This window comes from Corvus moneduloides, chromosome 6, assembly GCF_009650955.1.
Source record: "Corvus moneduloides isolate bCorMon1 chromosome 6, bCorMon1.pri, whole genome shotgun sequence".
NCBI lineage: Eukaryota > Metazoa > Chordata > Aves > Passeriformes > Corvidae > Corvus > Corvus moneduloides.
This window is the reverse complement of record NC_045481.1, coordinates 53322105-53346477: the sequence shown is the minus strand read 5'-3', so window position 1 is coordinate 53346477 and position 24373 is coordinate 53322105. Positions and strand designations below refer to the sequence as shown.

General features: G+C 52.3%; 1 protein-coding gene across 1 annotated transcript; it reads left to right on the top strand.

The window, feature by feature from the left end:
- Positions 1-206: 206 nt before the first annotated feature.
- NUP160 (nucleoporin 160) lies at positions 207-24009 on the top strand. The gene is made up of 35 exons (XM_032110695.1): positions 207-423; positions 590-800; positions 1743-1965; positions 2049-2127; positions 3162-3276; positions 3939-4097; positions 4962-5039; positions 5584-5681; positions 6264-6348; positions 6580-6648; positions 7268-7351; positions 7804-7974; positions 8059-8158; positions 9295-9460; positions 9996-10111; positions 10218-10378; positions 11477-11610; positions 11884-11954; positions 13419-13578; positions 14038-14107; positions 16835-16933; positions 17182-17301; positions 17999-18094; positions 18189-18283; positions 18919-19015; positions 19105-19210; positions 19327-19487; positions 20004-20064; positions 21158-21268; positions 22280-22403; positions 22611-22712; positions 22930-23071; positions 23271-23396; positions 23471-23575; positions 23663-24009. Exons 1-35 carry the CDS (start codon positions 221-223, stop codon positions 23747-23749), a joined length of 4185 nt encoding a protein of 1394 aa, XP_031966586.1. The 5' UTR covers positions 207-220; the 3' UTR covers positions 23750-24009.
- Positions 24010-24373: the final 364 nt, after the last annotated feature.

Below are 24373 nucleotides of genomic sequence, written 5' to 3'. Positions count from 1 at the left end.
CCGATACCTCCATCCCAGACCCCTCTCCCCAGACCCTCTCCCACCCTCCTGCCCCCCTCCTCTCTCCTCCCTTCCTCGCCCTCTTGCCCCCTGTCCCCCCGCCCGCCAGGGGGCGCCCCCTCCCCCTCCTGCCCCCGCCCTCCCGCCCGCCAGGGGGCGCCCGCTCCCTCCCCTTCCCGTCGTGCCCCGCGCGGCTGAGGCGGGAACGCGGCGGCTCAAGATGGCGGCGGCCCTGGCGGCGCGGAGCTGCCTGGAGCTGAGCGCGGCCGGCCGAGCCCCGCCGCGACCCCCGCAGGAGCTGCTGTTCGTGCCCCCCGGCATCGCCCCGCTCCCTGCCGGACGCTACAGCGACAGCGCCGGCGGCTTCTGCTACCAGGAGAGCGCGCAGCTCGGGGCCGCCACCAGGAATCGCTGGGTGCGATGGTGAGTGCACGCCCCCGTCCGCCTCGCCGCGCTTAGACCCTTCTCAGCCACACCTCTCCCCTTCTCGTCCGTCTCCTGTCCCTCAGATCCTGCTCATCCTCATCTCTGCTCTTCTCTCCTCTCTCAGACCCTCCTTGTCCCTACGTCTGCCCTTCTGTTCCCGCAGGAGCACGTCGGGGGACACGGTGGAGCTGGTGGAGGAGTCCCTGGACGTGAACCTGCTGAACAACGCGGTGCGGCTGCGGATCCAGGGCTGCCCGTTCCTGCCGGGCGGGATCCACCTGTGCGAGGTGCAGAGTCACCTGGTGGTGCTGCTGCTCACGGCACAGACGGTGCACCGGCTGCTGCTCCCGCACCCCTCCCGTCTCTACCGCAGCGTGAGTGCCGGGAACGCCGCCGGGGGCCGGGGCAGGCGACCCCGTCACCGCAAGGAGGGCTTGGGAGGGGGCAGGTGACCCAAGATACATCAGGAACAAGAGGGAAAATAGGAGATTTGGGGAATTTCGCCCTGTTTTGTTCAGGAACTGGCTGGGTCTCGCACCTGTGTCATGTGGACTGTGGTGACACTGGAGTTGAGCTGCTGCTGGGAATGAGCCTTGGCTTTTCCAGAGCTCTTCCTGGTTGGATTGTCTTTTTTTCCCCAGCTGAGAAGGCTGCAGGCTGGTTTTGTCTGGATTGGAATCTATATTTCATGTGGAAGATGGATCCTAGCCAGACTGTATATCACATTTACCATTTTTCCACTGATGTGGGCTGGAACTGGATGGTTTTTAAGGTCCCTTCTGACTGAAACCATTCCAGGATTCCGTGATTCTCCCCATTTGCTCTGACTTTTCCTCTTACGCCTGCTTTTTGCCAAGATCCTCTACTCTCTTGGAGAGCTTCTCTCCTGCTTTTAGAGCTCGGGAGAGCTTTCCCAAGGGATGACCCTGTGCTGTGGCAGAACTGCTCTTCCTGGGTTTTGTCACCAGCGATTTTCTCTGAGCTATCCCAGAGATTTTTTACTGGAAAAATCCTTTTTATCGAGGAGACAGTTGCCATTTCATCAGCGTCTGGTGGGGTTTTTTTCTGTGCCTTAGATATGTGCGCTCAGGATTTGCTGTTTTACGGAATCCTCTAGGATCATGGAGTCCAGCCAATTCCCCAGCATTGCCAAGGCCACCCATGTCCCCAAGTGCCACATCCACACGGGATGGGAACTCCACCACTGGAGCCTGTTCCAATGCCTGATAACCCCTTCCATGAAGGAATTTTCCCTGATATCCAACCTAAACCTCCCCTGGCACAACTTGAGGCTGTTTTCTCCTGTTTCCCTTCAGGAGCTGATAACGGAGAGCCAAGTGCAGTCTGTGTTTACAGATATCAGCAAAATCCACATCAGGGATCCTTCCAATTACTACGTGATTCCCAGTGTGCCAGGGCTGGCTCCCAACTCCGTGGCCTCCGCAGCCTGGCTGAGCAGCGAGGGCGAGGCTCTCTTTGCCCTTCCCTCTGCCTCGGGAGGGATCTTTGTCCTTAAGCTGCCTCCTCCTGATGCTCCAGGTAAGGGTTGGGCACTGCAACCCCTCTCCCATCTTGGAATTTCACTTAATCTTCATTTTTTGATTTTCTTTTTGTTTTTGAAGGAAGTGTTTCTGTCGTGGAATTGAAGCAGAGCTCGGTGGTGCAGCGTTTCCTCACAGGCTGGATGCCAACTGCCATCAGGTGAATGCCTGGAGACGGATAAATGGAGCTAATTTTGGCTTTTGGATTCCCTCACCTGGAATTTTTAGCTCAAGTCACACAGGCACCTGTAAATACTCCACCCAAAAATGTTAATGGGGTCACAGGAGCTATCAGAATACAGAAGTTGGGAGCGGAATGCTGGATTAGCAGGGTCCTGCTGATTCCGTGTGTCTGTGAATATGTTCTCTAGTAATTGGCCTGCAAGGATTTGCCCAGGATGTGGCTCACAGCCAGCATGGATTAGGGATTACTCTGCCCTGGTGCTGAGGAGCCAGGCGCGTTCCTGACAGGCAGCGGTTACGTGGGAATCACACGGATACTTCCTGGTGGATTGGGATCTTTAGGGGTGGGATTGTTAGGGTGGATTGTTTAGAGTGCACAGCCAAGTCCTAGGGCCTTTTCCTTGGAAGTGGGAGTGAGTCCCTTGATACCCTGAGTGACTTTGACCATCGGGGGGGTATTGCCTGGGGGCTGTCAGGATCCTTGCTTGTGGCTTCTTGGATCCCTGTCAGGGGCTGGCAGGATCTATGCTGGGGGCTGCTTGGGTCCATGTTTGGGGCTGCTCAGATCCTTTTTCCCTCTGGATCTTTCAGGTACATTCTGCAAGTACCACGCTGGGGATGGAGAAGTGGGAAGGTGCTTCAGCTCCACCAAAGCAAGTGACGAACTGGATGTCACTGATGTGGTGGGATCCTCTGCTCTGTGGATGCTGAAACATTACCTTCTCCTGGTCTCACCCCACTTTATTTGGATTTGGTTTATTTGGATTTAAACACAATAGTGGAACCCCAGTGCCTTGGATCTGTGCACCTGCCTTGATTTTAGAATAATGAAGTCCTGGAATGGTTTGAGTTGGAAGGGGCCTTAAAGCTCATCCAGTCCCACCCCCTGCCTAGGGCTGGGACACCTTCCACTAGACCAGATTGCTCCAAGCCCTGTCCAGGCTGAGTTTGGACATTTCCAGGGATGGGGAATTTTCTTTGAAGGTGTTGATGTAACCTCTGGTTTTCCAGAGGTGATGGCGGCCCCTCGGATGTGCCTGTCAGCCTCTCCGTGCACTGTCTGGATCACGACGCCTTCCTCTTCGCCCTCTGCCAGGACCATAAGCTCCGGATGTGGTCCTACAAGGTGAGCAGAACCTGGGCTTGAGGGAGCAAAATGAAGCCCAAGGAATCACGTGTGAGTGCTTGGCATGGATCTATCTCCTGTTAAATTGTAGCTGTGGCTTCTTCACACTGGGATTTGGGACAACATGTGAGAACAGTTGTCGCATTTGTAGCAGCGTCTGGGAAGCAAGGGGTTTCCTGCCCAGCCTCGTTCCTGGGATAAGGGTTATTTCCAGACCTACTGGAGCGTTTGGGAAGGCAGGCAGGAGCGCTTTGAGGCTCAAGGAGCCATCCCAAATGGATTTTCTCTTGCTTTCAGCAGTAATGAAAGTGTCTTTGTCAACAAGAAGTTAATAAAAGCCTCTTGCTCCAGATATTGAGTGCCGGAGCTAATGGAGCAGCACGGCGCTTTCACGGCTCAGTGGCACTGGAATGTGCTGTGGGAGGGAAGGGAAGCTTTATCCTGCGTGCCTGGGCTCCGGCACTCCGTGGGATTGGTGTGAAGGGGGCCCAGGTGAGCTGGGAGAAGCCAAGGATTCAGGTAGATGTATGGAGCCTTAATTTACATCCTTTGTGGAAAACTCTAGGCAGATGTCTGGAAGGGGAAGGAGAGGAGGGAGACAAACAGTTTCTCAATCCTCAGTCTTTCCTAAGCCGCTCTCCCGATACTTCTGTTGTTTGCAGGATCAGATGTGCCTGATGGTGGCGGATCTGCTGGAATTCATGCCGGTCAGCAGGGACCTGCGGCTGGCGGCCGGCACCGGGCACCGCCTGCGCCTGGCCTTCTCCCAGTCCCTGGGCCTTTACCTGGGAGTCTACATGCACGCTCCCAAGCGAGGGCAGGTATGGAGCCACAGGTGCTTCAGGCTGGAGGAAGAGGAGTCATTCCCCTAGGACTTGGGTTTGGAAGGCAAGAAATAGAGAAAAGTTTCACGTGTGACCTTCTGGAGGGATTAGTGCTTTCTAAATAAGCATTTTTCCCCTCAAGACACTGCGGGATATGTGTGCCTGAGCCCTGGGAGTGGAATTCTCTGTGTGACTAAGCTGATCCATGAGGGCTAGCTCACTTGTTTACCTCCTGTTCCGAAAGTGTGGACATGCCGTGGGAAAAGGAAAGGTCCAAGGGGAGCTAAAAGCACGGAAATGCTGATGGTGTGTTTACGCTGGGCTCCTGGGACCATGTGGATGCTTCTGCAATTTGGGGAGAACTTTTTGTGGAGAATGATAAATTTAGCAGGAGGGGAATGACAGCACAAACCAGGCTCATCTGTTGGACAGCTTATCTTGTTGTCCAGGGAATTCTCCCGCAGAGCAAGGGTGTGTAACATGAGTCCTGCTGTCCCACGAGTGCTCTGCTCTGGGAAGAACACACAGAGCTGGGCCTGCAGCTGAGGAATTGGGGCTTTCCCACCTTAGTCTCCTTCTTTTCCCACATCTTGTGGTCCCTGGCAGTGCCAGGTGTGGTGGTCTTACAGTTTTTCAGGTTTAGTGTTTGGAAAGAGCTGGGAGTCCTTTGGGTCCAGGCAGGGATGAGTGTCCTTGGGGAGGAGGGTGAAGCCAGGGTGTCAGTGGTGTGTTCAGCTCACCCCTCTTGTCTTCTGGGTTGCTACCCCTAACACCAGGCAGGGAGAGGGACTGGAATGATGAGATTCCCTGAGATGTGTTGGTTTAGTTCTTCAGGAAATGATTTATGAGGTGTGTTTGTAGTTTTGTGTCTTCCAGCTGGTGAGCACCGAGAGCAACCGCTACAGCCTTGACCACATCTCCTCCCTGTTCTCCTCACAGGTGAGAGCTGGTGCCTGGCCCCCAGGAGGGAAAGGCCTGGACTTTGAGATTTAAATCATAGAGTCATGGAATGGTTGGGTTGGAAGGGACCCCTTAAAGCTCATCTTGTTCCAGCCTCCTGCTGTGGGCAGAGACATCTTCCACTAGACCAGGTTGCTCCAAGCCCTGTCCCACCTGGCCTTGGGACACTTTGAGGGATGGGGCAGCCACAGCTTCTTTGGGCAGCCTCAGCACCCTCACAGGGAAAAATTTCTTCCCAATATCCCATCTGAATCTCCTCTTTTTCAGTTTAGAGCCATTCCCACTTGTCCTGTCACTCCAAGCCCTTGTCCAAAGTCCCTCTCCATCTTTCTTGTAGGCTTCCTTCAGGTGCTGGAAGGGGCAGTTAGTTCACCCCAAAGCTTTCTCTTATTCAGGCTGAACAATTCCCAAAGCCTCTTAAATTCCACAAGGGAATGTTTTGCTGTTGTTAAATATCCACCTTTCTCTGCTGTACTCTAATTTGGGGATAAGAAAGGAAATTGGCTCTTTCCCTCTTTCTTAGGAGACTCTGGTTGACTTTGCCTTAACCTCAGCCGAGATCTGGGCACTGTGGCACAACGAGGAGAACCAAACTGTTGTGAAATACATCAACTTTGAGCAGTGAGTTTTGGGCATGGATCACTGGGATAACTGCAGGAAAACCCTGACAGAGCTCCTCAACTTAGAGGTTTATACTCTAGCTGCCGGAACATGGAAAATATAAAAACCCAGGCAGCAGGAGTGCTGAAAGTGGAGTTTGAGCGTGGCAGAGGGAGCGTTGTGCTTCCCCACAGCTCCTTCAAAACAACCAGGTGGTCCCTTCCAGGAAAAAACGTGTTTTGGGGAGATGGTGATAGGAAAGGATCATCCCTGAATATAAAGCTGAGAGGGTAGGTTGGTGCAGAGTTGAACAGTGGATGAAAAATGCTGTGAGTGTGCAAATTTTGGGAGAAGAAGCTACTCTTCAGTCTGAGTTGCTTGTGAGCTTGTTGAATGGGGAGAACATTGATTAAAGTGAAAGATTCTAACCTGTTCCATCAGCTGATGGCTAGGAATGCCACAGTTAACCTCTCCTTCCCAAATCTGTCCCTTGTCACTGTGCAAACCTCCTGTTTCCTGACCCAGAGGGCTGGTTTTGCTGGTGAAAGCCACAGGTTTGGTTCAGGTGGATGCCAAGCTGATTCCAGGTTTGTTTCCTTCCAGGAATGTTGCAGGCCAGTGGAACCAGGTATTTGTGCAGCCGCTCCCTGAGGAGGAGGTGACGGTCCGACAGGATCAGGACCCCAGGGTGAGCCAGCCATAAAACAGCACCAAAAAATAGAAGGGTCACTCAGGAGAGAAAATGGGAATAAACAAAGTCTGGAGTATGCAGGAGGCCTTTTTTGATCCCAGGTTGGAGCAGGGTGTGGCAGAAACACGGACCCAGGGGATGACGTTGAGAGTGGGAGGAAAGACCAGAAACAGCAGCTTAAATGTTCTCCTCATCCTTGAGCTTCCTTAAGTCATGATCTTTTTGCAGGAAACCTACCTGGAATATCTTTTCATGCCAGGCCGGTTCACTAATGCAGCTATCCAGAAGGCTTTGCAGGTAGGTGAGGAGGAATTTGGGATGCTCTCTGTTTGTCCTTTTCCTGGCTCTTTAGATGTGAGGCAGCAGGATTCCTTGGAGCTCTTGCCAGGCATGTTTTCATGGGGAATCCCTGGAGCGAGTTGGTGGCTGCTGGGCCGCGCTGCAGCCGCTGTGTGCCCACAGCTGGAGGCGGAACCTGGAATCCAGATGATTGGTTTTTTTCCCCCTTGGATAGCACAGCAAGTTGCTGAGCTTGTTTTTCATTCCTGCTGATTTAGCCAGGGGAATGGGGACTCAGCGCCCCGTGGTGCTGTTTGTCAGGATATGTCATGGAATCGTGGAATTATTAAGGTTGGAAAAGCTCTCTGAGATGGTGGAATACAACCGTTCCCTCCAGCACTGCCAAGGCCACCACTAAGCCGTGTCCCCGAGTGCCACATCACATGGCTTTTAAATCCCTTGAGGTGTGGTGGCTGCACACTGCCATGCATCCATGTATCCCAAATTTAGCATCCAGACCTTTCTTTTAACACTTCCATCCCACAAAGTGCTGGCTTATGCTCTTGTCCTGCTTTACCTCGCTCAGTGCTCCTTGAACCCTTGCCTTAAAATCCAAGTTTCCTGTGCTGCTTTGCAGATCTTTTCTCAAGGAACTGAGAGGCACATGGATCTGACGTGGGATGAGTTAAGGAAAGAGGTCACTTTAGCTGTGGAAAACGAGGTGAGATGGATTTTCCTTCCAGGATATTGTGTTGTACATGGTGTGGTGATGTTTTAGGTGCCAAGTGATCTCAGGCCTTGGTTTATCCTTTTATTTCTCCAAAGGGAATGATGTGACTTTTTAAAAAGTACAAGTCTTCATCCTTCCTGCCTGGGATTTCCTTTCCCTCTTGGGTTTTTGGAATCCTTCTGGGTGTTGCACCTCTGCTCCCTGCGTGCACTTTGGTCACCCATCACACGCTGCGCAGGCCACCACCGTGCAGAGCTGTTGCTCATCATTTTGGAAGAGAATCCAAAATACAGGGATTATCTTCCAAATAATCCAAATGACAATTATCAGGGGACCTACTTGAAGGATCTCTTTGTCCTTTTGGGTCTGAATTTCCCTCGTTTTATGCTGTTTGTCCTTATTTTACTCCACTATTCCTGATTCCGTTGTTTTGCCCCCGCTAGTTCCAGGGCAGTGTGACGGAATACGAGTGCTCCCCGGAGGAGTTTTGGCAGCTGCAGGTGGAATTCTGGTCCAAGTTCTATGCCTGCTGCCTGCAGTACCAGGAAGCTCTTTCCCGGCCCCTGGCCTTGCACCTGAACCCCTACACCAGCATGGTGTGCCTGCTGAAGAAGGTGAGGCTGGGTGGTGGTGAGATTCCCTGGACAAGTTTCTCCAGAGGATTTGGGAAGCTCAAGGATTTTCTCCTCACCTTTCAGGGCTCCATGTCCTTCCTCGTGCCCTGCTCCTTGGTGGATCATCTCTATCTCCTCTCCAATGAGCACCTCCTGACCGAGGACGACGCTGCCATCTTTGAAGGTGAGGAGACACGGAGTTTTTTCCCTCCTGTCAGGGGTGTGGGAGCTTCCATAGAGATCTCTTGAAGAGCTCCTGATCCACAGTTGCATGGAGATAGTTTTATTTTGGCTTTGCAGGGATACTTATTTTGTGAAACTTGCCATCATGCTCACACCAGCAATTAGAAAATAGTGTCAAGGCTGCCCATGGAATCATGGAATTGTTTGGGCTGGGAGAAATTCTTTCCCATGAGGGTAGTGAGGCCCTGGCACAGGTTGCCTAGAGAAGCTGTGGCTGCCCCTGGATCCCTGGAAGTGTCCAAGGCCAGATTGGACAGGGCTTGGAGCAACCTGGGGTAGTGGAAGGTGTCCCTGCCCTGGGCAGGGGGTGGGACTGAATGGGCTTTAAGGTCCCTTCCAACCCAAACCATTCCAGGATTTATGAAATGTTTTCACATCAGCTGTGGAAAGGGGCCATGCTGTTCCTTGTCTCCGGGAAGTGAATGCCAGAGTATGGAAAACATGTCATTAATATTGTCACCACAGTGCCCTCTGTGCTTTGCTGGCCTTGGAATGCCATTTCACTAGGAAAAAGGCTATGGAAAATGTTACCTAAGCTCCCCTTTCATGCTTGAGTGATTTTTCTATATTTTTATAAAGCGGGATCGTCATCTGTTTGGTTGAGCTTTTTGTGGAGCAGAGGGAAGGAAAGCTGGAGGCCTGGGCTAGATTTGGGAGCCCCAGCAGTTCCTGCCCTGGCTGTTTTAAACAGTCACAGTCTCAAAAGATGGGATTTAATTTAAAATCTCATCCATAAAGGATTGCAGAGCCGAGCTGAGCCATTTTCTCCAGGATATATTTTTTTGCACTAATTATTTCCTTTCAACCTGTGGCTGGAAAAGGTCCCCTGGAGCGAATTTAATTTTTTTATTGTTGCATCATTTTGCATTTTCCAAATAACGAAGCCCAAATCTTTCCCTTGTCAACTCCTGAGCTTCAGTTTAGCCTCATTGTTACTGGGGAAGGGTTTGGTGCAGGGAACTGGGACCAGTCTGCTGTTACTGATGATAGGAGCTGAACTAACTGGCTTTTGCATGGTCTTCCCACTTTCCCTTGGAAATCTCTTGGAAAATACACAGTTAGATTCTTTCATTGCAGATTTGGAGATGTCTCGTGATGTTGTCTGTCTTGTCCAGTGCCTTCGCCTGATCGGAGAATCAATTTCCATGGAAATGGCATTCATCATGGAAATGGCTTGCTCCCGCCTCCAGCCTCCAGAAAAGGCTGCAGAGCAGATCCTGGAGGACTTGATAGCTAGTGACACGTAAGGAGATGTGTTTTCCAGAAGCTTCTCAGGGTGGCTGAGCTGGGATTGTCCAGAGCTGTCCTTGCTTGACATCCAAGGGCATTTGAGATGTGTGGGCTCCTTGCCCCGTGCTGCAGGAGACTTTTCCAGGGATGAGGACCGTGGTTTGGTGTCACTAGCAGGGTCTTCCATCCAGAACCTAGAGAGCAGGAGAGGGACAAATTCCTGTTAGGCATGGAAAGAAGTGCCTGGAGACAGTAGGAAGAGGTCAGAGCCTTGATCAAACCGTGTGGTTCCTGTGCTAACCTGAAATCATTCCGTCGTGGAATGCCAACTATCTGGCTGGTATTTCCTGATAGCCTGAGGGAGTGGAATAAATAGACTGGTCCCTGCAGGTGCTATAATAAAACTCACAAGCCAGCCAAGGATTCCAGTTAGGAATGTCCAGGCTGATCAGATACTGATCCGCAGTGGAACGGAGTGTAAGGGAGCCCTCTTCAGTTGGAACCTGAGGTTGCTGTTTGTGATGATGAGGATCTTTTTGATTTTGCAGGGAAAATGTGATGGAGGATATCCACAGCAAACTGCAGGAGATCAGGAACCCCATCCATGCCATCGGATTGCTCATCCGAGAGATGGACTATGAAACAGACGCTGACATGGAAAGAGGTGAAAGCTCTTCACCAGCTTCTGGGAAATGCTGGGAAGTGTTTTTTTTCTGGGAATTGTTGCTGCCTGTGTGGCTCCTGTCTCACCTAGGCGGCTTTCCCCACAGCCCCTCACCTGGCGCTGCGCATGAGCCTGTCCCAGCTGTTCGGCAGCGGCACCGCGGCACACGTGGTGTGCGGAGGGGTGGCCAAGATCTGCACTGTCCGCTTCCTCCTCTGCCGGGACCTGCTCATCCTCCAGCAGCTCCTGCTGCGCCTCGGAGATCCTGTGAGTACAGCCCTGGCGCTACTGCCATGCTCCTGGGACTTGGGAATCCTGTGGGGTTCTGCTGGTGGTGCAGGGCGGAGCTCTGTCTCTTCCCACAAGGCTGTTGGAGTAGCCCGAGGCCTGGGCAGGTCCTGCTCTCTCCTCCAGCTGCTTTTGTCCTCCTAATCAAAGCAGCCTAATTCCCTTTATGCCACGCTGAGCATCCAGGAAGCCAATCTGTATTTGTGGGAGGAGGGCATGGATTCCAGCCTCCCATATGAATCAGCACATGCAACTCTCTCAGCTATCCCCCATCCTTCTCCCAGCACCGATTCTCTTGCAGCACACTCCAAGGCTGCAGTTTCAGCTCCTTGGAAGCTGCTCCAGCCAGAGCAAACAGTCCCCACTCTGGTAGCTGTGTTTGGGATGGTTGGATGGGCTGGTCTTGGTCTGTCCCATCAGGCCTGAGGCCACATGAGGCACGGTGCTGCTGCTTTGGATGGGCGCAGGTATGCGGAACAAGTCCCCAGACAGGGATGGCCTTGTTTAAACCAATATTATTTACTTTAAAATAACCAGGAGTTTCCTGGTTGAAAATAAATCCCTTTTTCCTGGATAAGGTTGTCCTGGTAGTGTTTAAGGTGTGTTGCAAGGTGCCCTCTGGAGCTGGGCTCTCCCAGACCATGAGGCATGTGACCTGCTTTCCCACCTTGATGTACCTGTGTCCTTCAAAAGCTCGGATTGTTTCTTCTCCTGTGACTCCTGCTCTTTGCTGGAGCTTATGGAGACCCTGAAGTGATCTCTGCAGCAAAGCCATGATTTCAGTCTCTGGGATAACAATCCTGGAATGCTTTGGGTTGGAAGGGATCTTAAAGACTGGCATGAGCAGGGGCATTTTCCACTAGGCCAGGTTTCTCCAAGCACCTTCCAACCTGGCCTTGAACACTTCCAGAGGTGGGGCAAGAGTCCTGCTGTTTCCCTGGGAGGGCTGAGTTCCTGCCAGGCTGTTGAGCACCTTGGTGTTGGCAGGAGGGACGAGCTGGGCCTGATACAAACCTCTCTGGTTGCCCTTGTCCTGCCGCTGCTCCATGTGTCCCAAGCTCTGTGCTTTCCTTGCAGATGGTTTTGGGAGGGGGACAGCTCTTCCAGTCCCAGCAGGACCTGCTGCACCGCACCTCTCCCCTGCTGCTGTCCTACTTCCTGATCCGGTGGGCGAGCCAGTGCCTGGCCTCCGACGTCCCTGTGGACACGCTGTAAGTCTCTGCCCGGCCTGGCTTTGATTCCTCCTGAATCCACCTGAAATGCCCTTCCTGGTGTGGAAAGCCGGTGGTCACTGTGGGAATATCATTCCAGGAGCACTGGGGAGGATTTTTTTCCCCCTTCCATGTTCTGAGCTGACTCTGCCTTGTGCTAAATCTGCCCTGCGAGGCCTCACTGTTCTGTGCTTCGTGGGAGTTGAACAATGAGCACAATTAAAGCGGGAGGCGTTTTGTTGTCTCTTCACTGAGGGCTCCTTTCTTCCCTAGGGAATCTAATCTGCAGCATCTCTCAGTGTTGGAGTTAGCAGACACCACGGCTCTGACACCACACAGACTGGGTAAGGTGTCCACGGATCATCAACTCTCCCTTTCTGTTATTTAAGCCTGTCTCTGCCACCTGAGGGAAGTGCTTTATGCAGGGAGCTAATGGACTGTGTGGTTGAATGACCCTGATTTAAGTGGGGATGTTTGTCAGGCTGTCCACAAAAAAAAAAAAAAAACCAACCAACATCAAAGGATCTTGGAGGTTGGACTTGGATTTTACTCTCAGCCTGAGAAGGCTGGAAATGCCTCACTCAGCCAAAAGTTTTTCATTCTAACCCCGGTAGCATCAGCCAGACTCACCCCTCATGTACTTCACAGTGGCTGTAGTAGCTCAGACCAGGTCTGTCACAGACTCCTGGAATGGTTTGGGTTGGAAGGACCTTAAAGCTCATCCAGTTCCACCCCCCTGCCATGGCAAGGACACCTTCCGCTAGCTGGCGTTGCTCAGAGCAACCTGCTCCATCCAACATGTCCTGCTCTCCAGCCTTTATGCTGCAGCAGCTCAGGGAAGCATTAAAATGTAGAAGTACTTGCTCAGAAGTGTTTGAAAACGTGGAAATACCTCCCCAAAACATTGCCGCTGATATTTGGTTCATATTTTTTAAGTTTTGCTGCAAAGATGTAAGTTTTGGGTTAGTTTTTTATTGGGAGAATATAAGGCAGCTTAATTAGGGAAATGTGGGCCTTGAAGTGGTTCCAAAGGGAGGAGGTGAACAGGGATGGGAAGGAAACATGCAGGTAAGAGCCTGCTGTGACTAGTCAGCACTTGGAGGCTGAGATACTTCAGAAGGAGCTGGGAAAATCTGGGACAAACAGGCAGCAGTGCCACGTGTGAGCTGGGAAAGAGCTTCCTCCATTTTCTGACATCAGTGATCCTCAGAGCCTGAGCTCTCCCTGACCGAGAGTCTGGGTGCAGGAGGCAGCTGGAAATGTCAGGGAAGTTGAAAACATCCTTTGTGTGTGCCAGTGTCGTGGGTTATTTCTTGGCTGGCTCATGAGGAAAGTCCTGTTTGGCCACTGTTCTTTGGGGAAAAGTATGCAAAACGTAGGGAAGGAGGTGGCAGCTCGGGGAGAGGCGCCGAGAACGGTCAGTAAGGGGGGATTTTTGGGGTGCTGGAATGAGGAGGGAGGGATTGGAACAGCCGGCTCAGCACTCCCTCAGCTCTGTCGTGCTGGGAAGCTGCAGCTGGGCTGGGAATAACAAGTGGAGAGGGAGCAGAGCCTTTTTTTTGTGTGTTTTAATTGAGCTGTGGTTAATAGACACTGCAGGATAGGGCACTTTGATCTCCTGCTGCTCTCTCTGACTTAACCAGATGGCAGGAGAAATCCAAAACCAACAAATTGGAGTGTGGAACGTGCTTTTGGTTTGCCCTGACTTAATCTGTGCTGTTTGGGCTGATGAGCACAGCACAGGGTGGAAAACCTGGGATCTCTGCTGCAGGCCCTCTACTCACAGTTCCTTTAATTTGTACTTCTAGTATCCGGCCCTCAAACAATCGTGGAGCTCTTCTTTCAGGAAGTGGCCAGAAAACACATCATATCCCGACTCTTCCTGCAACCAAACACCTCTTTGGCTGAGACAAGTTTGAACTGGCCCCATCTCATCACCTCAATTGTGGCTGATTTTCTGCCTCTGCTGTATCCTTGGCTGTGAATCCATTGCCACTGAGCCTCCTGCTGTTCCAAAATGAGTTTTCCACCCCCAAATTTCCAAGACAAGCCTCCTGAAGGAGCGAGGTTGTTGGCATTAATGGGATTTGTGGGTATTTTAAGATTTCACAGATTTCATCCTGTTTAGGTGCACGATAAAGGATTTGAGTTTTTGACTTTAAGCCCCTGAGCTCTCACTACGTAACTTGGTGGGGTGGGATGCTGGGGGATTTGGAAGGATAGCAGGGGTTGAGGATTAGATGTACTGGTGATTTTGTTCTAATATGGATAAATCTTATTACAGAATAATGACTTGTACAAAGAGCAGCTTAATCTTCTCTCCTTTCCCCCTATGAACGGAGTATGAGAGGCATGTTGGCTTCCAGACTAGTTAGTTCTCCAAGCTCTCCAGGCTGAATTCTCCTGTGTTCCTTAACCTCTGCTCAGATGGCCCAGCAATCCTGGCTTCCTCTTCCCAGAGTGCCTGATGGGGAGCTGTCAGTACACCCAGCTCCAGGTGAGTGCATCACGCCAGCCCTCTCACAGGTGCTGGAAAACTCCCCAAAACATCATCTTTCCAAGTGCTGGAGTTCTGCTTTCCTCTAGTCGTGGAATCCTGGAATGGTTCGGGTTGGAAGGGACTTCAGAGCTCATTCAGTTCCATCCCCTGCCATGGACAGGGACGCTGTCCACTAGACCAGCTTGCTCCAAGCCTTGTCCAGTCTGGCCTTGGACACGTCCAGGGATGGGGCAGCCACAGCTTCTCTGGGCAACCTGTGCCAGGGCCTCCCCACCCTCATAGGGAAGAATTCCTTCCCAATATCCAATGTAAATCTCCCCTGTTTTAGTTTTAAAACCACCACCCCAAATCACTGCTCTCTGAGCTGAGACAATGCCACAGAGCATTTGATGGGGAGTGATGTGAGATCATGGAATCCCAGAATGGTTTGGGTTGGAAAGGACCTTAAAGCTCATCTCATTCCACTCCCCTGCCATGGGGGAATCGTCTTCTGAATTTTGTCTTTCATCTGTTTTCAAGAGCATCCAGATACTCAGGTTTATGCTATTCCCGTTCCATGGAGGAGTTCATTCTCCCAGGGCTCATCTGACCATGTGATGCTGCGCTCCTGAAACATCTTTGCAGAGCCTGTGTAAATATCCCAACAATCCTAGAGCTTGTTGGCTGCTGGTGTGCCCACAGCCTTTCCTGTACCACCTTTGCCCATGATTGCCCATGGGACCTGGATTTAGAAGGATTCCTTCAGCCCAGAAAGGGCTCATCTATTTCTTCAACGTCCTTATTAGTAAAAAACAGTGTGAGAAACACCCGTCAACATTCCATCTCTGGCTGCTCCTGGCATCCCAGTAGCAGGGATGGTGAGCTGCTGATTTCCAGGCGTTTTAGACTGCTGTATTTCAGATCACTGTTCCTCCACCTCTCTCCCTGTGCTCTTGGCAGCTGGAGTTGCTTGTGCTCGAGTTCTGACCCACACAATTCCTTGTCTGCAGCTCCACGTGATGCTTCATCCTGTCTGGGCATTCCTGGAGGCACCAGGGCCAGGCAGGCTGTTAGTGACGACCTGTTTTTCAGCAGAACCTTTTATCCTCCCAGCCCCTCATACCTGGGGGCTGAATTGCTTCCTTTTGTGTTGCTGCTGAGAAGAATTGAGAGAAGAATTTCAATTCTTCAGAGGTTTTTAGCCAGGAAATGCCAAGATTGGAGCAGCATCGTTCTCCCTCCTGGCATACGTGCAGGCTTTGAATCTCCTCGCATTGCTTTCGCCTCGCTGGTGTCTCCTCCAGGCTTTTATCTCTGCAGAGCCCAGCTCCTCCTCCTCCCCACTGCCTTCTGTTCCTCTCCCTGATCCCAGTCGGTCACGGAAACTTGGATTAAGTGCCTTGACCCCAGGGAGATCACAGCAGCTTTGCTGTGAGCACGGTGACCCAAATTGTGGGTACGGGAAGCTCCTTGCAAGGAGCAGGTGGGCACAGGGACGGTCTGGTGGCAAAGCAGAGGCCTGGGACACAGGCCAAGCCTCTCTGTGTTGCTCACTGTGTGTGACAAGCTGGAGCAGGATTTATCCCTTGTAGCTGCTAATCCAGGCAGTGAATCCGGGCTCCGGGTGCGTCGCCACGTGGTTTTGAGAGGACTCATGGCCAGGAAAGGTGAGGCAAGAGGTGCTGGTGGTTTGTGCACCTGTAGAGGTGACTTGACTTCCAAGTCCTGGTTTCTCCTCCCAGTTCCTGCTGAGTCCCATGGCCCTGCTAGCAGGACATGGCTGCTTCTCCAAGGATGACGAGGATGCTCTGCTGGCACAGGCTCAGGCTGGGTCATCTCGCTTTATCTGTGCCCTCAGTGCCATCGGCGCTCCTTCCCACATGCTGTAATCCATGTGCTTCCTTGGCTGCTGGCCCTCTCCTGCACAGGTATTCCCCTTCTAGCACCTGCCTTGCTGATTGTCCTGCAGCCTTCACTCTGCCCTCCATGTTCTGTCCACATTTTCTCCCTGCAACAGGGTGTAGGAAGAATCCTGTCTGATTTTGGTGTGTGTTGGGAGCTGTTTCTGAGGTCCTTCATACAGACACTGGAGATGTTTTGGGCAGTTTTTTTTCCCAGGGGCATGTGGGGGAATATCTCCCCCTTACAGGGCAGGAGCAGCTCTGCTCTGGAGAACTGAGAGAGCTGGGAATGTTCAGCCTGGAGAAGAGAAGGCTCCAAGGTCTCCTGGGAGCCTCTTGCAGTGCCCAAAGGGGCTCCAAGAGAGCTGGAGAGGGGCTTTGAACAAGGACCTAGACTGACAGGACAAGGGGGAATGGCTTCATACTGACAGAGGGCAGGAGTAGATGGAATGTTGGGAAGAAATTCTTCCCTGTGTGGGTGGTGAGGCCCTGACACTGGTTGCCCAGAGAAGCTGTGGCTGCCCCATCCCTGGACATGTCCAAGGCCAAGCTGGACATGGCCTAGAGCAACCTGGGGTAGTGGAAGGTGTCCCTGCCTTTCACAGGGACATGGGTCTGGATGAGCTTTAAGGGGTCCCTTCCAATCCAGAGCATTCCAGGATTCTATGATCAGTGCATCCAAGGGACTTTGGGGCTGGAAAGACCAGCCTCCAAGCTGGAGAAGCAGGATTTGTCTGAGCACAGCAGCTAAAGGGGCCACCAAAAACTTGGCTGGTCCTGGGTGCCTGCAGATTACACGTGAGCACTGACCTGAATCCAAACTCCCATTCCTTCTCTCCCGTAGGAATACATCCGCCTGCTGCAGCCATGGTGCCACGTGAACATGGGCTCCTGCTGCTTCATGATGGGCAGGTGTTACCTCGTCATGGGTGAAGGGCACAAGGTGAGGCCTTCCCCTCATCTCCTTCTTGGGGTCTGGGACCTTTTCCCTTGGGAGGGAGGAGGTGCCCAGGAGGCATCCTTCCCAAGCTCTGCCTCCTTTGGGAAAGGATGGGATTGGAGCGGCGTGGTGGGATCTACGTTTGGGGAAGATCTCACGAGCTTGGGACAGGCCCACCTGTCCCCTCACCTGTACAGCAGGTGGATCAGTCACATGAGGGGACAGCGAGCTGATTCCAGGTCTGCTTCCAGGCTTTGGATTGCTTCTGCCAAGCTGCCTCTGAGGTGGGAAGAGAGGAGTTCCTGGACAGGCTGATCCAGCCTGAGGAGGGCGAGGTGGTCTCCACACCACGGCTGCAGTACTATAACAAGGTATGGTCCTAAGCAGGTAAACTGGCACCAAGTCCTTCCACACTTGAGAGGGAGTTCCTGCAAATCCCTGGCTTTGGGGGAAGTGACTTGAGCCTCAGAAGACTAGTTTTTGGAATGTGAAACATCTGTATTTTGTTCACTTTGTTTGGGGGTAATGAGAAGCTGAGTATGTGAAATTTAGGTACTTTCCACCTACTGGTTTCCTAATAGCCAAGGAGTTTGTTATCCAGCAGAAAAAGGCAGGATGAGATCCAGCTGCTGGAAGCAGAAGCCAGACATGTCCAGGCTTGATGTAAGATGCTGCCTAAGGGGAAGGTTATTAAGCTCTGAGGCACATGAGAACGAATATGTTTAAATTGAGATAGGATCTTTCTTCTACATAATGCCATGGTTCAGGCAGGCTGCGAGCCTGGAGCTGGGCTCTTGGTGAGGAATTCCCTGGGTTTAGGATCCAGAAAACTAATCATCAATGCTGAAATGGTTCAAAAATCCCCCGTGCACAGAGGTGAATCCTCCACAGAAGCCATAACCTGGTCCTGTTGTGCTGGGATTTCATCCAGATCCCTGTGGTTTACCTAAATCTTCCCTTTTTAAGTCTAATCCCTTAAAAATCTTTAGGGGTAGGAGCAGCTCCTAAAAAAATACCAACAAAAAAACGTCCTTGCTAACTCTTTACTGGAGTATTTCCCCCCCCCAGGTCCTTCGCTTGTTCGAGATGCTGGGTTTGCCAGAGCTGGTCATTGAACTGGCCACCCTGGCCATCATGGAATCAGCAGATGACTGGAGAAGCCAGGTACAGCCGCTTCTTTCCCAGCAAGCTGTTTCTTCAGGAACCTCTTCCACAGGAATTTCTTGCTGGTTTTCTAACTGGTTTGTGCTGTTTTCAGGCTACTTTGAGGACCTGCATCTTCAAACATCACTTGGATTTGGGGCACAACAGCGAAGCCTATGTAGCCTTAACGCAAAACCCAGATCCAGGCAGGTAGGTGACAGGCTTATGTCTTTGTTGGAGCTCCATGATCCCATTTTTCCATGAAACTAAGAGGAAAATGACACTTTAGGGGAGGGCACAGTTGCTGTGTTAAGTTAATGTGTAGAGGTGGGTTTAAAAATGTAGAGTTCATTTTTGGATGTTCATCTGAAGGACACCTGGGATTGGCACCCTCTCAAAAGAGGAAAATGGGAGGGAAAAAAACCAGGGAAGAGGCTGAAGGATCATGTGTAGTATCCTATGTTTAAAAGCTTTAGGAGCCACGTTGATTTAGTTTAATAAAGAAAAGATTTGATGTTGAGTTTTCAGTTTGGGAAGTGAACTGGGTAGAGGAAGCTTTATCCTAGCAGAGAAAAATGCTGAAATAACAGGGGAGAAATAGGAATGCTTTTCAACTGATTGAGGGAGGGAGACTGCCCTCCTGCAAGGCCTTTCCAGAGGGTCTCTGTTTCCAGCACAGGAGAAACTTGAAGGTTTAAGTTGGTTCTAAGCCAGGAAAAAGTCTGCGGAGCTCATCCGGAAGCAGGAGCTTGTCACAAAGTGTTTGTTCGTGGCTTAAATCCCGCGTTTGTTCCTGCTCCTGGGTTTATTCCTGCTCCTCCAAAGGGTTGTGCTTCCCTCTGCAGGCAGCTGGACTGCTTACGCCAGCTAGTGGTGGTTCTCTGCGAGCGATCCCAGCTCCAGGACCTGGTAGAATTCCCTTACGTGAACCTGCACAATGAGGTAATCCTGCACTGGGATCATGGCCTGGGGGGAGCACAACCTTCCCTTTAAAGGGATTATGGACCCACTGGAGCCTCGGTATGCTGCAGGTCGTTGGGATCATCGAGTCCCATGCTCGGGCCGTGGATCTGATGACTCACAACTACTACGAGCTGCTCTACGCCTTCCACGTGTACCGGCACAACTACCGGAAAGGTAAAGCTTGGAATGGCACTAGGACCTGCCCACCCACCTGGGACACCCCTTCCCTGCCCCTGCCGGGTGTGTGGCCTCTCCAGGCTGTTGGCTGATGCACTTTTCCCTGTTCCCAGCTGGAACAGTGATGTTTGAGTACGGCATGCGGCTGGGCAGGGAGGTGCGGACGCTCCGAGGGCTCCAGAAACAGGGAAATTGTTTCCTGGCTGCCATTAACTGCCTGCGGTTGATCCGCCCGGAGTACGCCTGGATAGTGCAGCCGGCGTCTGGAGCTGTGGTAGGAATGCTGAGCTTCCAAAATGCTTTCTGATGGGAACAGAGGCATTGGACTTCTTAATCTGCTGCTCTTGGCCAACTGTCTTGCCCTGCTCATCAACCCTATCTATCGCCCTTGTGCCATTCCCCACTTTTTGGGGCGGGGGGGGGAAGCAGGAAAACTTTTGGGATTTGGCTGGTGGATAGATATGGGAATATATCACCTTGTGTTGAAGACAGCAAATGTGTTGGGGAGTGTGAACAGCTGGAATACCAGTCCAGAGGAGAATTAGTGTAACAGGGGTTGTGTTTCAAATCCCAGTCAGGACTCAGGGGGTGGTGGCTGCAGCCTGGTCACCTGATTGTGATGCTCCTGATAGCCAGGGATAAAGTAACCTGAGTTCCCAAGGGACTGCACAGCTTCCGTGGTCCAAATCAAGGCTTGAAATGGAGAGCTCTCGTTGGGACTTATCCTATCAGTGATTTATCTTCCAGAAACCAAGTGGGTATAAATCCTCTTTCTGATTTTTCCTGCAAGTACGAGCGCCCAGGAGCGTCCCCGAAGAGAAGCCACGATGGGGAGTGCATGGCTGTTCCCAGTAAGTGTCCAGTCATGGTCCTTCCCATGCCTCTGGAGATTCCACAGCCTGTCTGCAGCTCCCATGTAAGCTGGGAGATGGCTCAGGGCAGTTCCTGCCTCCACCAGATCAATAACTTGTGGGATTTTAAGGTCATTAACTCTCCCAGTGTCTCCCAGTTGCAACATGCTGCCACTATTCCCCAAGGAATACAGCAATTTCCCCAGGGGAACAGCTATTCCCCAAGGAGCTCCTGTGCCTGCTCCTAACAGCTTGATGCCTTGACAGCACTTTTTTTCAGTGGAAGTAACTTGTAATTTAAAACCAGCTTTTTGAGGCAATTTTTAATTGTTCAAGGCTGCTTGTGCCCTTGGAAATCCTGTCAGGAATAAGCTCTGCTGGTGTTTGCCACAGCCCAGGATGTGGGATCAGGTTATCCTCAGCGTTCCAGTAGGAAAATTTAAGGTCAGGTATTTTTAAACCTGCTTTTTCTGAAGAGTTTTTTTTGTGGCATGTGCCTGGCAGGCAAAGCAGCAGCTGTTCCCAAATATTATCTAACATCTGGAGGAGGAGGAACGGGAGGATGGTATCAAGGACATAAGCACAGTCCAGGGAGCAGGGAAGGGTCAGCAAATCCTGATCATTCCTTTGGTGCTTTTTGGGCTACAAATCCTCTTAGGATGGGAGAGGGGTGTGGAGATGCTTTTACAAGGGCTCCAGGGAGACCTTGGAGCCTCTTCAGTGTCTAAAGGGGCTCCAAGAGAGCTGGAGAGGGGCCTTGGACAAGGGATGGAGTGCCAGGACAAGCGGGAATGGCTTCACACTGGCAGAGGGCAGGAGTAGATGGAATGTTGGGAAGAAATTCTTCCCTGTGAGGGTGAGGAGGCCCTGACACTGGTTGCCCAGAGAAGCTGTGGCTGCCCCATCCCTGGCAGTGTCCAAGGTCAGGTTGGATGGGGCTTGGAGCAACCTGGTCTAGTGGACAGTGTCCCTGCCCATGGAAGTGGATGAGTTTCCCTTCCAGCCCAAACCATTCTGTGATTCCATGACATTCTGCATAGTGCCCAAAGAGCTGTTTTGGAAATACTGAGAGCCCAGTATCCATCTGTTCCAGCCACTCGCCAGATCGAGATCCTGGAGCTGGAGGATTTGGAGAGAGAATGTCTGCTGGCGCGGATCCGGCTGACCCTCGTGGAACACGACGTGTCAGCAGCAGCTGTGGCAGGTGAGGGCGGTTCAGCCACTCTGTCCTGCCCCAGACGCAAACCCAGAAGCCGCCAGGGACCTTCAAATTCCCATCCCTGCCATGAAATCCAGCCACCGACTTCAGCAGGTTCTGAGATGCACATCAGGAGAACCAATTTCAAGTTTTCCACCTTTTTTTGGCTTTTCCAAGGTGTGGTGGTCTGCAGTGGGGGTGGGATGAGCTTCTGAGCTTGGACAAAAGAAAGCATTTTGGAAATCGTGGAAGCATAGAATTATTAAGGTTGGGAAAAGACCTCCAAGATCATCAAATCCAACCTTTCTAATGGATGAATAATTTATTTTCCTGGACAATCCTGCTTCATGGAACGATGTTAAAAAGCTGTCAAAGTTGTTTCTTTTTGGGGAGGAGGAAGGGACAGCTCTTCCTCCTGGAGCCTTTTAGTATCTCTGGTACAAGTTACACAACACATCCGCATCTTTCCCCTCTAAATGTCAGGAGGAGGTGACTTCCCAGCGAGGGATTGCAGGGAAAGGATAGAACAGCTGCTTTGAGGGCAGAGTGCCGACGCAGGGAGCCAAGTGCCACAGTTTCTGTGCTGGCAGAGCTGAGCTGATGCCTTGTTTGCTTGGATACAGACCTGTGATGAGGCTGTCCCCTCCCTAACCTCAATGATCTTGGGGATCTTTTTCCAACCTTAACAATTGTGTGATTCTGAACAGTAGCAGCATTTGCCTATCATGTACTGCTACCTGTGTTCCTCTCCAGTCTCTCTCCGGCTGGTGCCCCATCAAGGACAGCTCTGTGGGTCACAGCTGCTCTGTCCAGTCCCTTCAGGGATAACTCCTGGGCTCATGAGATGCTCCGGAGGCCAGGAGAGCCTCCAGCCGTGGACTGAGGAGTACTGCTGCGGGGTGTTGGAGGCTGTTGGCGCCCTGCTGCTGCATCTCTCAATGAGTAACACAGGGCGACGCCCCAGCGAGCACTGGGCTGTTACTGGGAGAGGCTTTACCTGCTCTTCATCTCCTTCAGGAAACTCCACGCCCGAGGAAACGGTGTCTCTGCTGGTTCGGGCCGGGCTCTTCGATTCGGCCATCACCCTGTGCCAAACCTTCAAGCTGCCTTTGACACCCATCTTTGAGGGCCTCACCTTCAAGTACGTCTGGGTGCCCTCCCACCTCAGGGGACACAGGGCTGGAGGGATGCAGGGGCTCCAGGGTGGAACTTGCCCAAGAGCCTCCTTTTCATGCCGGTCCAGCCAGGCTGTTCCTTGGGAATAGTCCTACAAGGAGTGGCTTTGATGCTGGTGGGAAGGGGCTGGGCTCTTGAGGGACCCACCTTCCCATGGCTTTTGGTCGTGCAGGTGCATCAAGCTCCAGCTGGGAGGGGAAGCAGCGCAGGCAAAGGCCTGGGACTGGCTGGCAGCCAACCAGCTCTCAGCCCTGGTCACCACCAAGGAGTCCAGGTAAGTCTATCTCCACAGTTCAGGAGCAGGAGAAACTGGAGACAGGAGCTCTGCGGGAATCCAGAGGGTCACAGGTCCTTAAAACACCTAAGGCCAGAGCTGTAGACCTGGGATGTGGGGAGAGCTGTGCTTCCACCCTGTCCCCACGTCACCGTGGCCTCACAGACAGGGACAGGAGCTGCTGGCACATGTTCCATGGGGAATCGTTTACTCGCAGTGCCACAGATGAAGCCTGGAGGCTGCTGTCATCCTACTTGGAGCGTTACCCATCCCAGAACAGCCTGTACCATCGCTGCGTCATCAACAAGCTCCTGGCACACGGGATACCTCTGCCCAACTGGCTCATTAACAGCTACAAGGTGAGAACAGGGAGACAGCTGTCCTCAAAACCACCAAAATTCCGTCTGTCCCAGAGCTGCCAGATCACCCTCACTCCAATGGACACCTGCCAGGTGCTCCATGCCCAGTACCAAGGCTCAGAGCAGGTTCCTCTCAGCATGGTCCCAGTCCTGGTCATGTTCCCTCTTCATCCTGGCTGAATTTCCCTCTTTCTGGCAGGAAGTGGATGCTGCCGAGCTGCTGCGCCTATACCTGAACTACGATCTGCTGGAGGAGGCCGTGGATTTGGTCCTGGAGTATGTGGATGCTGTGCTGGGCAAAGGGCACAAGTATTTTGGGATTGAGGTGAGCTCACCTGGCATTGGGATGTGGCAGAATGTTCCTTGGGGACATGATGTGAGGGTTCCTGTCCCTTCCAGGTCCCTCTGTCCCCAACGTCCCCCACGATGTGGCTTCCCTACACTGCCATTGACCAGCTGCTGCAGGCGCTGCGGGAGAGCAGCGCAAGCGAGAACAGCGTTGTGGTGGGTACCGAGCTCCCAAACACCGGGGACAGAGTGGGATGGGCAGTGGGATGGGATGGGATCCCTCACGACTCCTGCCTCTCCCAGCTCTATGAGAAGCTGAATGACAGGATGGAGGACTACCAGCAGAAGGTCAGCGTGGCCACCATGGAGCACCTGCACTGCCGGCCCTAGTCCAGGTGACATCCCCTGGAGCGTCACTATGCCACCCTGCGGTGCTGATTTTGCCATAAGGAGCTGGTTCGGGGAGGTGGAGTGCCCGATGGGTGTGTCCCCTCACTGTCTCTTTTGCCAGCAGTGGGTGAGCAACAGAGCTGGGGCATGTGGCCGTGGCACCCCCTTGCTCTCCGCCTCCTCCAGACGTGGAACTGTTGAGAATTTCTTTTATTTATTGGTATGTTTTTTTGATCAACTTTAATAAAATGGAAGCGTTATTTGCAGTGTGCATAAGGATATGGTGGGAAAAGCAGGGACTGTGGGGCTCCTCTCCCAGGATCATCCCCATACCGCCCTTGCCCTAGGGCTGGGATATAGGGCAGGATGGAGCTGTAGGGGGAAGGATGGAGCTATATCCCCAATGGATATAGCTCAAGTGTGAGGTTCAGGGGCAGAGGGTATAGGATAATAGGGGCTATGGCCCCCAGGAAGAACTATAGGATCGTGCTGTAGCGTAGCATGGGACCACAACCCTGGAGGGCAGCACAGGGCTGCAGGGCAGGACGGGGCTCTGGGATAGGATGGGGTTCTAGGATCAAGGGGCAGGACCATGCTATAGGGGAGGATGGAGCCACAGGTCCG